Source organism: Acanthochromis polyacanthus, chromosome 11 (genome assembly GCF_021347895.1).
Source record: "Acanthochromis polyacanthus isolate Apoly-LR-REF ecotype Palm Island chromosome 11, KAUST_Apoly_ChrSc, whole genome shotgun sequence".
Taxonomy (NCBI): domain Eukaryota; kingdom Metazoa; phylum Chordata; class Actinopteri; family Pomacentridae; genus Acanthochromis; species Acanthochromis polyacanthus.
In genome coordinates, this window is record NC_067123.1 from 15,523,608 (window position 1) to 15,542,224 (window position 18,617).

The 18,617-nt window shown below is 41.0% G+C and overlaps 1 protein-coding gene across 2 annotated transcripts in view; it reads right to left on the bottom strand.

Moving 5' to 3' along the window:
* Positions 1–18,150, bottom strand: part of gabbr1b (gamma-aminobutyric acid (GABA) B receptor, 1b) — a 148,810-nt gene extending 130,660 nt beyond the window's left edge. For both annotated transcript variants that reach the window (XM_051955127.1, XM_051955126.1), the window contains exons 1-2: positions 17,925–18,150; positions 479–561 (exon numbers count right to left, since the gene is read on the bottom strand). Coding sequence is in view for 1 of the 2 variants with exons in the window: in XM_051955126.1 (XP_051811086.1) it covers positions 479–554 (76 nt within the window). In the remaining variant the exon portion in view is untranslated. The remainder of the gene's footprint in view (positions 1–478; positions 562–17,924) is intronic.
* Positions 18,151–18,617: the final 467 nt, after the last annotated feature.

An 18,617-nucleotide genomic window follows, 5' to 3' on the forward strand; every position in this document is an offset into this window, starting at 1 on the left:
AAAGTTCCATTTTGGTTATGTTTTGTTCTTTTATTTCAGTTGCACCCATTTTGCATTTAACTCCCTCACTTTCTGTTGTATTACCGCCCGGCAAAACTGCGTTTTCCGGAAGGTATTGTTTTCACCTGCATGGTCTTGCTCGCTTACGTGTTTGTCTGTAACACTTTGGTTTCCGCGCGATAACTCCATAAAATATTGACGTAGCCTCACCATATTTGGTACACAGGTCTACCATAATAAGACACAGGTCAAGTTTGCATTTGGTGACCGTGACCTCATTTTCAAGGTCACAGGGGTCATCTTTGTCGCCGGGCGGTCCAAGTTTGGTAAAACTTCTAGTTTATTATATATACACTCCTTTCAAAATAAGTTATAGGTCGCCACTCTACAACTCAGCATTGTGTTGCTTTCTTTGTTGCCATCCGGTTACCCTGCTGCGTCGTTAACAATTGACACCTGTGTGTGAGACGGTTATTACCAGCAGATGTGTTATACGCCGACACGCTGAGTAAGGGTGACATGGCTGGGAGGAAGAGAAGACAGAACAGTGCCATCCTCTACCTGAAAAACAAAGCACAAAGGGGAGAACACATTAAAAAGAGTAAGCTGACAGGAAAAGAAACGACAGCATCTGCTTCAGGAGAGTTCCAAAGAGTTGGAAAAACACTGTCACTGATTTGTCAAGTAAAAATACATAGAATGATATGGCCTTTGGTTCTTTTGTATTTTTTTCTCTTTTTGTAGACGCCATGTTCCGCTACATTCCATCAAGGTTTGACAGGTGACCGAGATCTCAGACAGGATTGTTTTTTTTACACATATTTTTTGGCCATTGGAAGTGCTGAGTAGATACAACTGTGTTTTTTCAGTACATGACTGAAGAGAGCAGATTTCACAATTTTGACAGAGATTGTTGCTTATTTTCGCTGTAGGTGACAAAGTGAGAATCGACACTACTAAAGGCTAAAAATGTACGGAATAAACCTCGGTATTTGTTAACTGTATAAGGACATTGTTCAGAACTACAGAAAGTGTTCATATGTGCGCATGTGCAAAATAAAGAGGGCGCAAATTGTTGTGGCCCGGCACCAAGACAAATTGATTATATTATTTTTCTCCATAATGCAACGATAAGATTTACTGGCATTCCGACCCTTAGCATGGCTGCGCCAACAGTATTGAACATCGGTCAAACAAAATGCAATTAAGTATAAAGCTTGTTGTAGTTGCAGTTGGCAACCTAAGATGACAATCTATGCAATGTTACATTACCATAACACCAGCAGTGCAGTAATGACTGTACAATTTACTACCGACAAAACATGTTCTCAGTGCTGATAATCCTAAAGGCATGGATTATGCTCAGTATGGGACAGTGAACACGACAGTCAGTCTGCCACAGCAGTCAAAGAAATCTGGAATGCTTTTGTGTCAAGTGATCACACAGAAGTTGTACAGGTGTAATCAGTAATTTCTAGTTTGCAGTGCTTACAGAGTAACACATTGTCATGTTCTATCAGAAATACTACCACTTTACAGGTGATCGTGAGTCAGAATTTTTAACTGCATCTCACTCTCCAGATAAATCCATTGTCTGAGGGGGAGCAGCAATCTTTACAAAAATTTTAACACGCTGGATGGACGGCTGTCAAGGTATATGTAAGGAATGTTGCAAAGACACTGACAGATATTTCTGTCCTTGCTTCCTCATTGCAGCTACTACAGATGTTGCCCTAAATTAATAAATACAACAATTCATAGATTCATTTCAAAATAATCCTCTCTGTATTAAATTACAATATTTTCTGTCCCCATAAGAAAGAATGGCTTAGCACAACTTCATTTGATGCATTATCTTTCAGCTGAAACAGATATTTGACACAAATCATTTAAAGAAAATGTTTTTTCCCTGAAAAAGACATACATAAGATTGCAAATTAAAGGGAAAAAAATCAAGCCCTTGACCCCTTCAGAAAGTTAAATTAAATTTAAGTCCTATCTACACATATTGTGTCTGGACACACATAGGTATAAACTGCTATAACTGCCATTGAGTTAATCCTTGATAATGCAAATACAAAATTCTAGCACATAATTCACCATTGTTTATCATCTGCTGACCATGAAGAAGCACAGAAAATGTAATGGACATTGGTTTTAAAGATTGAAATACTAAAATATTCTAGTGCAGATGGACAGACATTGCAGTCTTAAAGCCCCCGAGTTGGCAGAGCAAATAATACCAAGTCAGCATTAACCTAAACCAAACCTCATTTCTCAGACAAGCATTCAAATTTACATGTCAGCATACTTAGCACTTCTCGTAAAAGAATATTTACATACTCGCAACCACTGACATCCAGCACAAGGCAGTTCCCTTCTGACTGTATGGAAGCTAGAGTGGCTTATTCTGTTGCCTGGAAACCATTCACACACTCTCTCATGTGTGTGAAATGCTTCTCCACATTTAACCACCAATGATAGTTTGTCTCCTCTGGTTGCCATCACAGCATCATCTCCCTTCACTGACTGAAAAACATTAGACAGCACTTGCTCTCTGCTTCCATGATGAATGTGAGAGGGCACAGTCCAACATGTACACAGTGGGGAATCATTTTTAATGAGAACAAAGTTTTCTATCTTTCCCAGTTGACTGTACGATCTATTCAGCGCTGCACTGATGTCTTAAGTTTCCTCCCACAAGTGAAAATGCAATTAAACAGCACATCAGAGCAAACACGCAAGTGGGATATCGGACTAAATGTCTGAACTGAAAAGAAGGGAAGTCAAGGAAGGGATGCTTGCAGAATTTTCACATTTCAATTACACAGTTAATCCCAAATTGATTTTGGGATTAACTATTGACAATGTGACCACAGAAAATGATGGCTTTTAGAACGCATGGTTAGAATGCATAAATTACTTGAAATGACTGGATATCTTTACTGGACACTTTTAATGTCTGTGTGTGTTATGTTGCAATTCTAAATTAATGTACCAGAATTACACAGAAGATAAAGACAGTGAAAGCCTGGAGCAATTGCAATAGAGATGTGGAGCAGTCACAGATTAGAGTGAGTTAGTGATACAGCCAGACTGAAACAGATTGGGGAGACACAGGGAACTTGAGTGTGTGAGAGAGGGAATGCTATGTAACTTTTGTTCAGGGTAGATAGCTTTAATACTAATATGTAACAGCATGCATCTATAAAGATCCATTCATCCATCCATTATCTCTTGCTATACACCGCTGTAGGGTCGCAGGCACCCTTAAATTTATTCCAGCTGACTCAGGGCAAAGGCAGCATTCACCATCAACAGGTCACCAGTCTATCACAGGGCTACACAAGAGACGCTCAACCAAGCACACTCACACCTACAGACAATTTAAAATTGTCCACATTGGACGGTGGGAGGAAGCTGGAGTATCCGGTGAAAACTCACACAGGCACATAAAGAATATGCAAACTCCACATGTACCAGGGACACAAACCGGGGATCTTCTGGCTGTAAGGCAACAATGCTAACAATCGAGCTACCATGCAGCCTCTAAATAGACCTATTTAGATTATAATGAACTCAAAACAGACATAAAATACAGCAGATCAAAAATTGCTCATACATTATTATGTAACTTGGACATCACTCACTCAACTTTGTCATCCGTTGACTTAAAATTCAATATAATTTCGTACCTACATAAGGAAGGAATTTCTCTCTGCATTTCACTGAGGGTGCCAATATTGCTTCTGCGTTGAATGTTTAGGGCATATAGCAACTACGTACCATGTGTAGGCTCACAGCACTGACGGAGATATTGTGTGGCATCAGCAATACGTGTGAATGATTGACTGACTGATTGAGTGACTTCTTTCAACAGGTTTTGATGCTGGTATGGTTTGGTGAGAGTCAAGATAAGCTATGAATATACTTTTACTATTTATCTCCAGTTGAGAAACAAATATCTAACAATGCAGTTACACTGTAAACCAAATGAACGCTGGTGAACACAGCAACTGCATGGTGGCAGTTCCTTACCCAGCACACAAAAGCTAGTTGCTTTTATTTTTTGTGTGCAGCTCACCGTCACACTGTAAAACAAAGTAAATAAACTGGGTGAACACATAAACTGAAGGAAATACAAGTCATCACATTTTGCAGTCAGTATCAAAATGGGAAATCTGACACTCATTGATAAATCACAACCAGTATAGTACTTACGGTAGAGTTCTCACTAACCACTTGTGTCTAATACATAGCCAGCTTGAGAAAGGATTATAACCACCTGCCTAATATTGTGTTGGCCCCCTTTTTGCGGCTAAAAACAGCCCTGGCCCATCTAGACATGGACTCCACCAGACCCCTGAAGGTGTGTTGTGGTATTTGGCATCAAGATGTTAGCTGCAGATCCTTGAAGTCCTGTAAGTTGTAAGGTGGTGAATCTGACTTTTTTTGTCTAGCACATCCCACATATGCTCAATTGGAATGAGATCTGGGAAATTTGGAGGCCAAGTCAACACTTCAAACTCGTTCTTGTGCTCCTCAAACAATTCCTGAACCATTTTTGCTGTGTGGCACAGTGCATTATCCTGCTGAAAGAGGCCATAGTTATCAGGAATACCATTTCCATGAAAAGGTGTACATGGTCTGCAACAATGCTTATATAGGTGGTACATGTCAAAAGTAGCAGCCACATGGATGGCAAGACCCAGGGTTTCCCAGCAGAACACTGCCCAAAGCATCACACTGCCTCCACTGGCTGGCCTTTTTCCCATGGTGCATCCTGATGAAAGGTGTTCCCTAGGTAAATGATGCACACACACCAGGCCATTCACATAATGTAAAAGAAAAACTGATTCATCAGACCAGGCCACCTTCTTCTACTGCTCCATGGTCCAGTTCTGATGCTTACATGCCCACTGTCGGTACTTTCGGCGGTGCACAGGGGTCAGCATGGGCACTCTGACTGGTTTGCAGCTATGCAGGCCCATACGCAACAAACTGTTATGGACTGTATATTTTGACACCTTTCTATCACAACCAGCATTGACTTCTTCAGCAATCTGAGCAGCAGTAGCTCATTGTTGGTTTGGACCACATGTCAGTGGTCATAATGTTATGCCATGTATGGTAGGTAGGGTTGACTGAACTGAAACTGAAACGTTACTTATCAAAACTATTCTTAAATTACATGAGCTACTAAATCAGTGGCATGGTGATAGAGGATTTTTTTTTATTTTATTCATTTTGTCCACTCTTGCACCATCTGCTATGGCTACTGTAGATGTTGATTTTCAACCTAACTTTAGTGAAACATTTCAGAAGCTTCAGCAGCAGAGTTACTAAGGTAGAAAAATGTAAATAATTGTTTTTCATGATCCTGGGTGTCCCCTGCCTTCGCCCGAGTCAGCTGGAATAGGCTAGAGCACCCCCCACGACCCTAGTGAGGATAAAGCGGTGTATAGAGAATGGATGAATGGATGGATGTTTTTCATGAGCAAAAGTTGAAGTTGAAAATCATACAGCTTCCACATATGAGTCAGAAAAGAAGTGTATCAGTTGTCCACAATAGCTACCAGTGTTTTGTGTTGCTGTGACGAAGCCAGATGGAGCAGCCAAGCTGAATTCCATTGATGTACTTTAGTAAAAGTCTAGTAGCAGAATATATGTACACACACACACACACACACACACATATATATTATCCTATATGGTAAGTACACATGATGGGGAGCTCACACTAAGATCTAGCACCACCTAGTTGCCCTTTTCTGTCAGGGCCCTCTCCTCCCGCCATCCTACCTGCCATCCCAAAAAACCCTTTTCCTCACCTGTCTCCCCCCTTTCTCTCCCTCTCGTGCTCCTCTCTCCCTCTCTTGCTCCTCGCTCCCTCTCTCTCCTGTCAATTCTCTCCTCAGCGCTGCACTAAGTGGAGTGCAGCCACACAGCTGCTTCCACTCAGCTGATAAGCTGCTTCCCTGGTGTCCGGACAGCTGTGGCTCATACTACTGATTACCACCTCTGCAATAAAGACCAGCTCATCCTTCCACTCGCTGCCAGATTGTCAAACCTGACTACCCCGTCAGTTTGTCTCTAGCCACGCTGTCTTTCTCTGCGGAGGAGAGGCAAAAAACTAACATTGTTTCTCTGCTCTTTTCCTCGCTAGAAAACCTCGCTGTCCGGACTCCCTCCCACCTTGGACCCCTCCTGCACCGTGTCCCTCTCTGGTTTCCCGCCGTGGCTCCCTCCTGCTTCGTGTTTCCCCTCCGGCTTTCTCTGACCGGACCTCCGGATCTTCCTGACCGGACCTCCGGACCTCCCTGACCGGACCTGTGGATCTTCTTGACCGGACCTCCGGACCTTCCTGACCGGACCTCCCTGACCGGGCCTTCCTGACTGGACCTCCAGACTTCCCTGACCGGAACCCCGGATCTCCCTGACCAGATGCTAGCTAACTTAGCTTAGCATGGCTCACTGTTGGTAACAGTCTTCAAAGTCCAGACCAGTTCTGCGGTGGAGAATCTGGCACTTTATTGAAACGCTGTACACACATACAGCTTTTCCAGGATACAGTTATACATTTGCTTGTACTTGTCTGTTCTTTATGACTGCGGATGTGACATACATATCGCTCTGCTTAGGCTTCAACATTCTTCTTCTCTTCTCTTCTCTACTGCTGCAAGCAAGTACTTGCTCTTACGTCACACACATACATACACACACACACACACACACACACACACACACACACACACACACACACACACACACACACACAATGTTGTGTATAGAGTCTGCAACAAGACTTTTAAACATTCAGAGTCAGGCAACACCTTTCCTTCCTTATCCCTCAGCTTTTATCAGGAGCCCTGTTGAAACAGCTTTGGTCTTCCTGATTGAAGATAAATCTCTGGATTCTGAGCAAAAATCCAAATTGCCAATTCTCATACTGCCAAAATCACATGGGATGTCTGAGGTTGGACAGAAAAAGCAGCCCAAGGACATAACTAGACATGAAGCAATGGAGGAGGAACAACCTCAATGTGAATTCACTAAAACTCTGCACATTAACCAAGAAATAATGTGTTCACATGGATTCACATCTCACTGTACACCCATGGCTGACTTGTACACTACATTCTGAAACTCACATTGAAGTATTTTAATAATGTCATGTTCCCACACAAATTTGCATTACTGCACAGTTTCTAACCCCCAAAGCCAAGGCGGACTGAGTTGTGGGTACCGCCAGTTCTGTTCATACAAACAGGATAAGGCCGATCAATAAACACCTCAAAAGAGCACTCTGTCTGTTGCTGGTCACAACTTTGACTCCTACTGAGTGGAAGCAGCACATTTTTTTACCAGAAAGAAATAAAGGTGATGTGTAAAGTTGGAAGCCCTGCTCCAGCAGGCTTGAAAGGCTTAGGCAGTGTTCACACTCGTGACTCTCCAGGGCAACAGGTTGGGATCTGAAGCAGTGGACGTGCTGAATGTGAAAATAAGCTTGCAAACTTTAGAGAGAGAGAGAGAGAGAGAGTGGAAGGTAAGCCAGGGGTGGCATAAGAAACTCAGTCATTCAGTCGTTGTGAATTACACTACCAGTCAAAAGTCTGGACACACTTTCTCATTGAATGGTTTTTCTTTATGTTCATGACTATTTACATTGTAGATTCTCACTCAAGGCATCAAAACTCTGAATGAACATATATGGAATATGTGGTAAAAAAAATTGTGTGAAATAAGTCATGTTGTATATTTTAGTATTTTAGGTTCTTCAAAATAGCCAACCTTTGCTTTGATTACTGCTTTGCACACTCTTGACATTCTCTTGATGAGCTTCATGAGGTAGTCACCTGAAGTGGTTTTCCAACAGTCTTGAAGGAGTTCCCAGAGATGCTGAACACTTGTTGGCCCGTTTTTGCCTTCACTCTGCAGTCCATCTCGCTCCAATCCATCTGGACTGGGTTTAGGTCAGATGACTGTGGAGGACAGGTCATCTGACACAGCACTCCATCACTCTCGTTCTTGGTCAAATAGCCCTTACACAGCCTGTAGGTGTGTTTCGGGTCATTGTCTTGTTGAAAAACAAATGATTGTCCCAGTTGGCACAAACCAGGTGGGATGGCATGTCGCTGCAGGATGCTGTGGTAGCCAAGCTGGTTCACTGTGTCTTCAATTTTGAATAAATCCCCAACAGTGTCACCACCAAAGCACCCTCACACCATCACACCTCCTCCTCCATGCTTCACGGCGGGAACCATGCATGTAGAGATCATCTGTTCACCTTTGCTGCATTGCACAAAGACAGAGAGGGTGGAACCAAATATCTCTAATTTGGACTCATCAGATCAAAGCACAGATTTCCACTGGTCTAATGTCCATTCCTTGTGTTTCTTGGCCCAAACAAATCTCTTCTGCTTGTTGCTTTCCTTTAGTAGTGATGTCTTAGCAGCTATAAAGGCCTGATTCACACAGTCTGCTCTGAATGGTTGATGTAAAGATGTGTCTGGTACTAGAAATCTGTGTGGCATTTGTCTGGGCTCTAATCTGAGGTGCTGCTAATTTGCCATTTCTGAGGCTGGTGACATGGACGAACTTATCCTCAGCAGCAGAGGTGACTCTTGGTCTTCCTTTCCTGGGGCTGCCATCATGCGAACCAGATTCATTGTAGCTCTTGATGGTTTTTGCGACTGCACTTGGGGATACATTCAAAGTTTTTGCAATTTTTCTGGACTGCGTGACATTCAGTTCTAAAAGTAATGATGGACTGTTGTTTCTCTTCATTTAGCTGATTGGTTCTTGCCATAATATGGATTCTAACAACTGTCAAGTAGGGCTGTCAGATGTGTACCAACCTGACTTCTACATAATACAACTGATGGTCGCAACCCCATTAAGAAGGCAAGAAAATGTGCATTCAAGAACACCGACACATACATGAAGAAAGTGATCTAATTGTCCATGATCTTGGCTCAAACACAGCATTTACTATTCTCTCTTATGCATAAGTTCTCGAGCAACTCTGATTGGATTCTGTCTGCATCTTCATCTCGACAGCCACAGCCAACCTGGTTTTCTTCGGACTCATTCTGGATCGTCACCACCTGCACTTGCCCTAGATGCGATTCAACCACACCACACGCCTTTTCAGCCCGCATTCCCTCAACCTCTCTCCCTGGTCAGACGGTCAGCTAAATTAATTCTGTTCTCTCTCTGTCTCTCTGGGTCATAGTTTGCTTTGTGATTGTGTAAGTGTCAGAGTAGTTAATTTGACGAGTTGGCATTTAGTAATTTGTGTAGTTTCATTCTAGCCCAGCTCGGTTTCCTAGCTTGGTGTTATAGAGTCCTAGTTAGTTTTCTGCCTCACTAAAATATGTATGATCAGCTTTTGTAAAATTAAGTGTGTCTAGGTTTGTATGTGTAACTGTCTTGCTCATCTAATTTAGCCATCAGTCCTGAAGTCATCCCCTGTAGGAGCACTAACCTCTATTTCTCCGCTCACGTCACTCGCTGTAGATTGATTACTTCCTGTACACTCTGTATAAACATTTATTGTAAGTAAACTAATTTTTTTTTCCGTACGCTGGTCTGTCGTGTCACCAATGTCTCACACTTAAGTCTCTGATCCGCTCCATGACAAAGAGAGATGCTAACAAGGGAAAGCCTTGGCAGTTTCCCCCAGCATTACTTAAATCTCTAATGGTTGATGTCCACAGAGCCATCAGTTTGAAACTTTTCATTTATTGTCTAAGTGAAACATATCGCATTTCATTCTGGTAGTGTCTCATTGCATTTCAAGTGAGGGGGCATCACGTTACCTGCAAGCTGCCTGCTAGCTCCCTGCACCTCACTTCCATAAAGTTGAGGTCTCGGCTACTTTATGCAAATGAGGGACATCGAGCGGAGGTCCAACATCGAGCGGAGGTCCAACATCTCGCGAAATTTCATAAAACCTCTAAACTAGTTGTTGTTGAACAAAAAATGAGGACATATTCAGCAACTGCACGGCATATTTCTTGCCTCAAATGTTTTCAGAAATACTTTTCGTTGAACTGTTTTCATAAAAAAACAGTTTGTGACTGAGCCGCCACGTTAGTCCAAGTACAGGACTAGTTTTCAGTGAAGGCAAATCGCCTATCATGTGACTCCACAAGTGATACACCAGTCAAGCATTCGATGCTGGGAAACGGCACATTGCATGGTGTGTTGAAGGAGGGGAGAAAAAAGGAAAGATGCCCAAATGGACAAGTGCCATTTGTTGCCAAAGTCTTCATTTTACATTTAAAATATTTCTGGATAAGTTGCCCACCCATGGAGCAATCTGTTATCACTCTTTTTGGCAGTGCTACTGATATTTCATAAATGCATGTCTGCTCAAAGGTTTTCATGGAATTCATCAGGATGATTTCAGCTTTTATACATACAGTTTTTGTACATACAGAACTGTGAATCAAAATCTACATCACACAGCACCCTCAAGGTCATCACTGTCAAAGGTTTTTTTCATCATGACAATGAGCCCAAACATGCAGCCTCTTGTCATTAAAAACTATCTTTAGCCAAAAGAAGAACAAGGAGTCTGAACTTGCTTGTAACAGTTTCCCTTCATAGCCTTTTGTGTTTGCTGTACTTTGTAATAGGGGTGCCGTGGATTAACTGATCCAATTACAGTTGTCTTTTTTTTTTCTTTTTTTTTTTTGGGTGGGTGGGTGCTTAATTGATCAATATAAATTATTAATTTTCCCCCAAAGAGCAAAATGATTATTTGTTTGCTGTTTATTTGTTGTTGTTGTTGTTGTTGTTGTTGTTGTTGATTTTACATAAAATAAAAAGCTGTAAAATTTACTGGGTTTTCCAACATTATAAAAATGCATAAAAAAGGGCTCATTTATTTTGTCAGAAGTCCAACTCCAAAAGAAATACAAGTTTCTATTACACCCCTTAAAGTGGAAAAAGCTACTTTTCTATTTGTTGTGCCAAAAACTTTGGCAGGAGGTGCACATTTTATGAAAATATCTCCAAATTCACAGCACAGCTGGCATCTTCACTTCATGTGTATGGTGAGTCACACACCATCACGGTGATGAAATCAGAATTTTAGTGGTGCCAGGCAGCAGCTTGGTTAACATGTAGTTCTAATGAGCCACATTTCACTTTTTCATTCTTATCTGTTGCCAATCACCTGACAGCAGAAACAGAAAAATATGTAAATGAGAAATGGATTAGACTGTATTAAAATGCAGTATATATGAGCACAGAGAAGCAAACAGACAAAGTGCCTTCTGTATGTTTTCTCTTCATGTGTCCATGCATTGTGCTATGCTGCTGTGTGCAGCTATACAGAGCTCTGCACACTTTACAAACCAACTGCTTATTCTGGAAAAAAAATTAAATACTCCTAAACTCTCAAAGTTATGGCCAACTGTCACTGGCTAATGACTGATGCCAAAAATGACTGATGTCATGACACAAGAACACAGTGAAAAAATTAATTAATAAAAAACATTTGTTGTTATGAACTCAAACAAAAACAGAGCAGGTTTCAACGTAAAGTCTTGACGTCAGTGCATTGCCCAACTGGGCCAGTCTGTTTTGTAGAGTGGTAAACCTTGCCCCATCCTCGCTTGTGAACAACTGAGCCTTTTGGGGATGCACCTTTTATAATCAATTATGACACTGTTTTCACCTGTTTTCAATTAACCTGTTCACCTGTGGAATGTTGTTTTTTGAGCATTCCTCAGCTTTCCCACTCTTTTGTTGCCCCTGTCCCAGCTTTTATGGAATGTGTTGCAGGCATCAAAATCACAACAATAAAATGTATCAGTTTGAACATGAAATAACATGTCTTTGTAGTGTGTCCGATTGAACATAGGTTAGCAAAAAGATTTGCAAATCATTGTATTCTGTTTTTATTTACGTTTTACACAACATCCCAACTTCATTAGAATTGGGGTTTGCATTATAGATCAGAAGTTTTGTGTAAATCAGTGTTAAAATTTACCATGTTTTTGATGTTGTAATTATAATAGTTAACTTCATCAGGGCAACAGCTTATGAACATTATGACACATGCTACCATACAGCTGTCAAGTGGCTCAGCCTTGGCAAAATGCTGAAAGGAGTATGGGACCTGAGAGAAGAGATTCAAGATTTCTGTGTGAAGAAAGGGAATAACATTCCATAGCTTTCAGGTGTAGACTGGATTGCAGACCTTGGTTTTGCTGTTGTTGTGACTGCACTAATGAATGAACTAAATGTCAAACTGCAGGGCAAGGGCCTTTTGTGCATGAAATGTACAGCTTGGTAAAGGCCTTCATGAGAAAGTTGCAGCTTCTCTTGAACCAACATTCTTACCCACTTACAAACACTGAAGAAAGCCACACCTCCAGCTTATCACCTCCACAGGAACTCACTCATGTTAGAAGCTCTGCATGGTGGATTTTCAAGGCAATTTTAAGACTTTAAAATGGTTGAGAATGAAATGCACATGCTTTTCCCCCATTTACATGCAGTGTGGAGAATGTGCCAAGTGATGTTCAGCTTGAACTCATTGACCTGAACTCTGACACACTTCTGGCAAAGCCCTTCAGGTCAGTCTCACTGCTTGATTTTTTTAGTCTTCCCTCAAAGAGGAGAATTTTCTACACGAGGAGGCATGCTCAGAACATTCTAGTCCTCTTTGGATCTACCTATATATGCAAACAGACATTCTCAGTGATCAAGTTCAACAAATCCAAATATAGATCCTCTGTCACTGATAATCGTCTCTCAGCTGTCCTGTGCATATCCTACTCAGACATTCAACCAGGTTTCAGTGCACTTGTTCAAGCCCAAAACAAACTGGATTTTTCTCACTAAAGTAAAATGAACTAAAAAAAAACATCAAAAGCACTTACTGCTTTTTGTATAAAGTTGCTTAATTGCTTGTCTTTAACATACTGTAAAATAACTTTTGGTTGCTATTGGCTTGTGAGAGGAACATGAAAAAAAATAAAATGGAATACTGAAATTATTGTTATTATTGTTTATTTCTTATACATATTGCCTACTCTACAATTTAATATATTTATTATAACAGTATTTTTTTAAATCTTTTTGATTATCAGTTAGAAAGCAAAACTGTATAATTCTGTGCTTTCTAAAATAGAATAAAATTAATATTGACCAGAATTACATAAGTTCAAGTTATTGCTTGTCCAGCCCTCCAACACAGCTCAGGTTTCTCATGTGACCCCAGCTCTAAAATGTCTGTAGGTGTGAATGTGAGTGTGTTTGTTTGGTTGTTTGTCTCTCTGTGTGGCTCGTGAATAAACTGGTGACCTGTCCAGGATGCACCCTGCCTGAAGGTTGTCTGTGATGGTCTTCTGGACAACTGTTTAGTCAGCAGTCTTCCTCATGATTGTGGTTGCGTGTACTGACCTAGACCGAGAGATACACAATATGTACACTGCCTGAACAGCAGATTATACAAGCTCAAAATGAAATAATTATTTTAGATACTGGATTTCAGATTTTAATGAGCTTTAAGCCACAGTCATTAAAACTGAAACAAAATAAGGCTTGAGATATTTCACCGTACATGCAATGGAATATATAAAATTTTAATTTTCTTAAATATATACACTACTGTTCAAAAGTCAATGAAGATAACATTAAATGAATCAGAAATAGAGTCTAGACATTGTTAATGTGGCAAATGATTGTTCTAGCTGGAAACAGCTGATTTCTTCTCCCTCCTTTCCTGTCTTCACTGACCTATCAAAAATGGCCAAAAAATACATTTAAAAAAAAGTCATTCCTAGAACAAGAACTGCTGATTATTCAATTCTAATACAGAAACACAAGAACAACTCCAGGTTTGTTTTCAGTACTGTAGCCAAGCTGACAAAGTCACAGCTCTGTGGATCCTTCTGTTCCTGTAATCCTCAGTAGTTATGACTTCATGACCTTCTTCACAAATTAAGTTTTAAATATTGCACAAAAAATCTTGAACATGTCTTTAGGTGCAGTGGCTCAGGAAGTGTCCACTGGACCAGACTTATATTTGGCATACTTCTCTGTTCTAAATCCCTCAGAGTTCACGTTGACAATAAATTCTTCTTCCTCTAAACCAGCAACATGTCTGTTAGACCCCATTCCAACCTCACAGTTCAAGGACATCTTTTCTTTCATTAACACTACAGCATTAGATGATAAACCTCTGTGTATTATCGGGCCACATACTGCAGGTTTGCATGTTGCTGTAATCAAACTGCTACTTAAAAAGCCTACTCTGGATCCAACTATAGGTGCTTTAGCCAACTATAGGTCCATATGTAATCTCCTTTTATTCTTGAAAACGCTGTTGCAAGCCAACTATGTGAGCATCTGTACAGAAATGGTTTGTTGGAAAAGTTTCAAATAGCATGGAGAATGCATTATAGCACAGCACTGGTGAAAGTAACCAATGATCTTCTAATGGCTTCAGACAGTGGACTAGTTTTCATACTTGTTCTACTGGATCTCAGTGCTGCAATTAATACAGGGGATCACAGCATCTTATTACAGATATTGGAAAGTTATTTTGTATAAAAGAACTGCACTAAACTGGTTTAGATCATATTTATCAGATAGATTCCAGTTTGTTCATGTTAATTGTGATTCTTCCACTTACACCAAAATTAGTCAAATTCACTGGCTCCCAATCACACACCGCATCATCTACAAAACCATCCTAACCTTCAAGGCCTTCCATAACCAAATGAAACCAATCAGTTACTTCAACTCTAGGCATATCTGAAGGGCATAAAGGGTTTTTTTCATTTAAATTCAGACGCAAAATGAGGTTATTGTAATTGCCTCTAAGCACCTCAGAAACACACTGTCAAACCAGATGGTTACTCTAGATGGCATGGCCTTAGCCTCCAATTCTACTGTAAGGGACCTTGGAGTTGTTTTCAACCAGGACATTTCCTTTAACTCACACATAAAGTCTGTGAGATGGCCTTTTTTCACTTATGTAATACTGTCAAAATCAGGAATATCCTGTCTCAGAGTGAGGCTGAGAATTCAGTCCATCCATCTGTAACTTCTAGGCAGTACAGTTGTACTTCCCTATTATCAGCATGTGCCAGTAATTCTCTTAAAAACCTCCAGCTGCTACAAAATGCTACAGCCTGAGTTCTGACAGGAACCAGCAACGCAGATCATTTCCACATTTGCTTCTCTTCATTGGCTCCCTGTAAAGCCCAGGATAGAATTTAAAATCCTGCTTCTCGCGTATAAAACGCTTAATGACCAAGCTCCAGGACAGACTGCAGGTTTACTTGTGGTTCTCAGAGTTTCCCACTCTCACCCCAACTGGTCGAGGCAGATAGCTGTCTTCCCTGTGAATTGGCGCTATATGAATAAAATGTCTATTTCATTTACTAAATGTGTTGAGCTAATGTTTAGCTAAAATGCTCTTGGGTTGCTCTTATAAATTTGTGAAATGAGGTCAAATAGTATAAACAGAGGGCATGATTGTCTGGGAATTACAGCGGTGTCTTTGGGCTCTAAGCTGACAGTAATTTTGAGAAAAATACACCAATGCAGTATGTGTTCTGTTCACAGCAAATTTGAAAAAGAAATTGCCATAGGATTGTTATAAAAAAGCATAAGAACCAACTATGTCAGTGGCTGCACCTGAATCTAATCTAAAGTTTCTTTAGACAAGTGTATTTTAAAGTTATTTGCAATGAGCGCTCCACATATTTACCTTATGCTCAAAAAACAGCAGCAGTGTGACAGGACATTCAGCATCTATTCCATGGTGAGTGACTGTTTTTTCCAGTCACTTAAAGTTTAAAAAATCATTTCACTTTAAATAAAACATTGCCCTTAACACTGTCATTTTTTAGCCAGCCATCTAGTCACAGTGGAGCAGGAGTAGGACATACACCATGCCCACTATCTGTTACATTCCACTTGTACTAAGACTGGACAATGAATATCAAGAAGCAGAATTTATTCCTGCTGGTCTCCGAGTCTCCGTGTTTGCATCAGATGACATCCTTAGTCAACCACAAAATTATCATGAAAAGTAATGCTTGGAGGAGCATTTTATATGGCATGAATCTAACAGGTAAGCAGCTGTTCTGCTCAGCCAGCCAGCTGATGCGCACTTGCAATTCCTTCCATAAATAATCTCTATCATAGCATCTATAGCATCTTAGCTACAAAAAAGTGCTGCGTCTCTACGATGCTCTCAAGCACTCCCAGCTGGGCATTTGCAGAAGAGCAACACACCTTTTCAGGGAAAAATACACTGGTAGACACACAGCCTCAGAGCCAGACTTCCACAACTTGCAAAATGTCTACATCTTCTCAGTAATAACTCAACCTGAACACACACTCATACACAAGCTTTAGATTCAGTGTGGATGACAGTTCCCAGAGATAAAAATCCATAACCACACTTTATAATTGTGCAAAGCTTGCCTAAAAGTCACAGTGCGTCTTCCATTTAAATTTCTGTGCTTAAGTGGTCTTTCTTTTTTAACTATTCATTTAGAGGTCAATCGCCCAGCTCTGGTTTTTACCATCAATAAGCACATTGATTCTAGTAGCTTTCTGAATGAAGTGTTTATGAAGTTTGTAGGAGACGTTCAGTAATAGAAACTGCTTTAGTAATTCCTGTGTGATGGAAAAACATGAAGGACTGCATTACCTGATCTACAAGAGGATAAAGATCTGTGTGAAAGTGCAGAAAAGGAATGTGTGCAGTTGGCCTGAGAGGAGAGAGCTGCACTCCCAGAACCTTGGGCAGGAAGAGTTACACTCCTATGATCGATAACAAGATTTTGTTCTTCTCTCCCATGACAGTGCAAAAAACTATTCAGAACAGATAGAACTTCTGCGTAGCTAAACAACGTGATGCAGGTGTAGCTATACATACTGTCATCCCTTTTGTTCGGGGAGCTCCTTTCCTATAACCTGGTGTTGTGTGAGATTCTGTGCACTGCCTGAATAAAGAGAATCTGTCTTCAAGATCCTCATTTTGAGAGTGTAATTGTTTTTCATCTACACTTACCGTGTTGTGCTTCTGTGCTTGCATTATTATTTTGGTTTCTCTCCTTGCTCACATAACATGCTAAGGATCAGAATAAGAATTTGCTGACAGAATGAGAATTATCACAGATACCCAATTCACACTAGAGTTTGAACAGTCTGGAAGTGTTTCTTCAAAGCTAATTGTGAGTGAAGTATTCAGTAGCCCTGGAGGTCGCATTTTAGTTGAGTAGTTGTTTATCAGTGTGTGTAATCTGTCACACTGACCAAATCATATCTTGGCAGTCATTGCTCCACTTCATCCAAAGAGGCTGCCAGCATCAGGGCCGGTAGCTGCAGACCTCTGGCCGTGTGACAGAAGCACATAGATGAACCACACTGATGAACTGATGAACACAACACCACGGAAAATTACACCTACTGTCCTGGACTGTGACTTACTGTACTATACTATGGCGCTTTTAGGGTCGAGAGGACACACACGTACGCGCACGCACATACTTAGGAGTCGACTGCCGCGAGGTTTCGCGTGCGTGACATCGCGGGTGTTGCGAGTGCGCGTGCAAGCGCAGCGTTGTGTCCATGAGCAGCTACTGCTGAAAGCGGAACGGCACCTGGCTAACTGATGTGTGACAAATGAAGATCCCTACAACAGCATCATGGAAGTATGAAAACATGGCAGCCCAGCGCTGTTTCGTCATCTGAAGCAATATTATGGTCAAACTGTCTATATTCAAACAACTGTGAATGAATAATTATCAAACTGAGTTTGTAGAAACCCATACTTTTCCACAATGCAACTGACATGTCGACAAATTTCAGCTCAAGCATTTAAAGCAAAGTTCAGCATGTTATATATTGTTATACACATGCTATATTAGAGCCATACTTACATTTACTAGACGACAGCTGGATTAGCAGCTTCCCATCGACGGCCAGCAGGGGATGCGGCACCAGTCTGTGCAGCAGTGAGTGGAAACACGTCTGTTCCGTGGCCCGAATGAAATCCTGTCAGGCCACTGACGGCTGTAGAGCTGTGTGCTGTTTTATGCCCGGCGTTGTATGAATCCACACACACCAACAGCTCCCTCCCTCCTCACTCACCTCCTCATCTCTGGTAACGTCACTGAGAGATGCAGCCTCAGATGCTGCATTTACTTCCTGTGGGAAAAGAGCCCTCGTACCCTAAAGAGTAACTCTTATGGGGTAAATATTACTAGCCGGTATACAGTAATTGTGACGCCTTCAGTGGCACAAGATGACCAGTCATAGGATCACCAAAGGTTTTGCAATTCGACTTGTGGGGAATGTGGATTGATTTTTTGTTTATTTGTTTTGATTTTTGTTTTTGTTGTTGTTGTTGTTTACAGTTTATGCTACCTTTCACTTAAAACCCAAGAACCAAATGTCAGCCTGCTGATGGTGATTAAAAAAAAAAGAAAGAAAGAAAGGCTGGGAGCTATGGCATTCTTTAGTGCTGTCCTGTAGAATGATCTCATCATCACTCTGCCATCAGGGAGTAAAGCTCTGCTATGTAATAGGAGAATTGTACATTTGCAAAAACTAGATGGGTAACTTTACTGCAC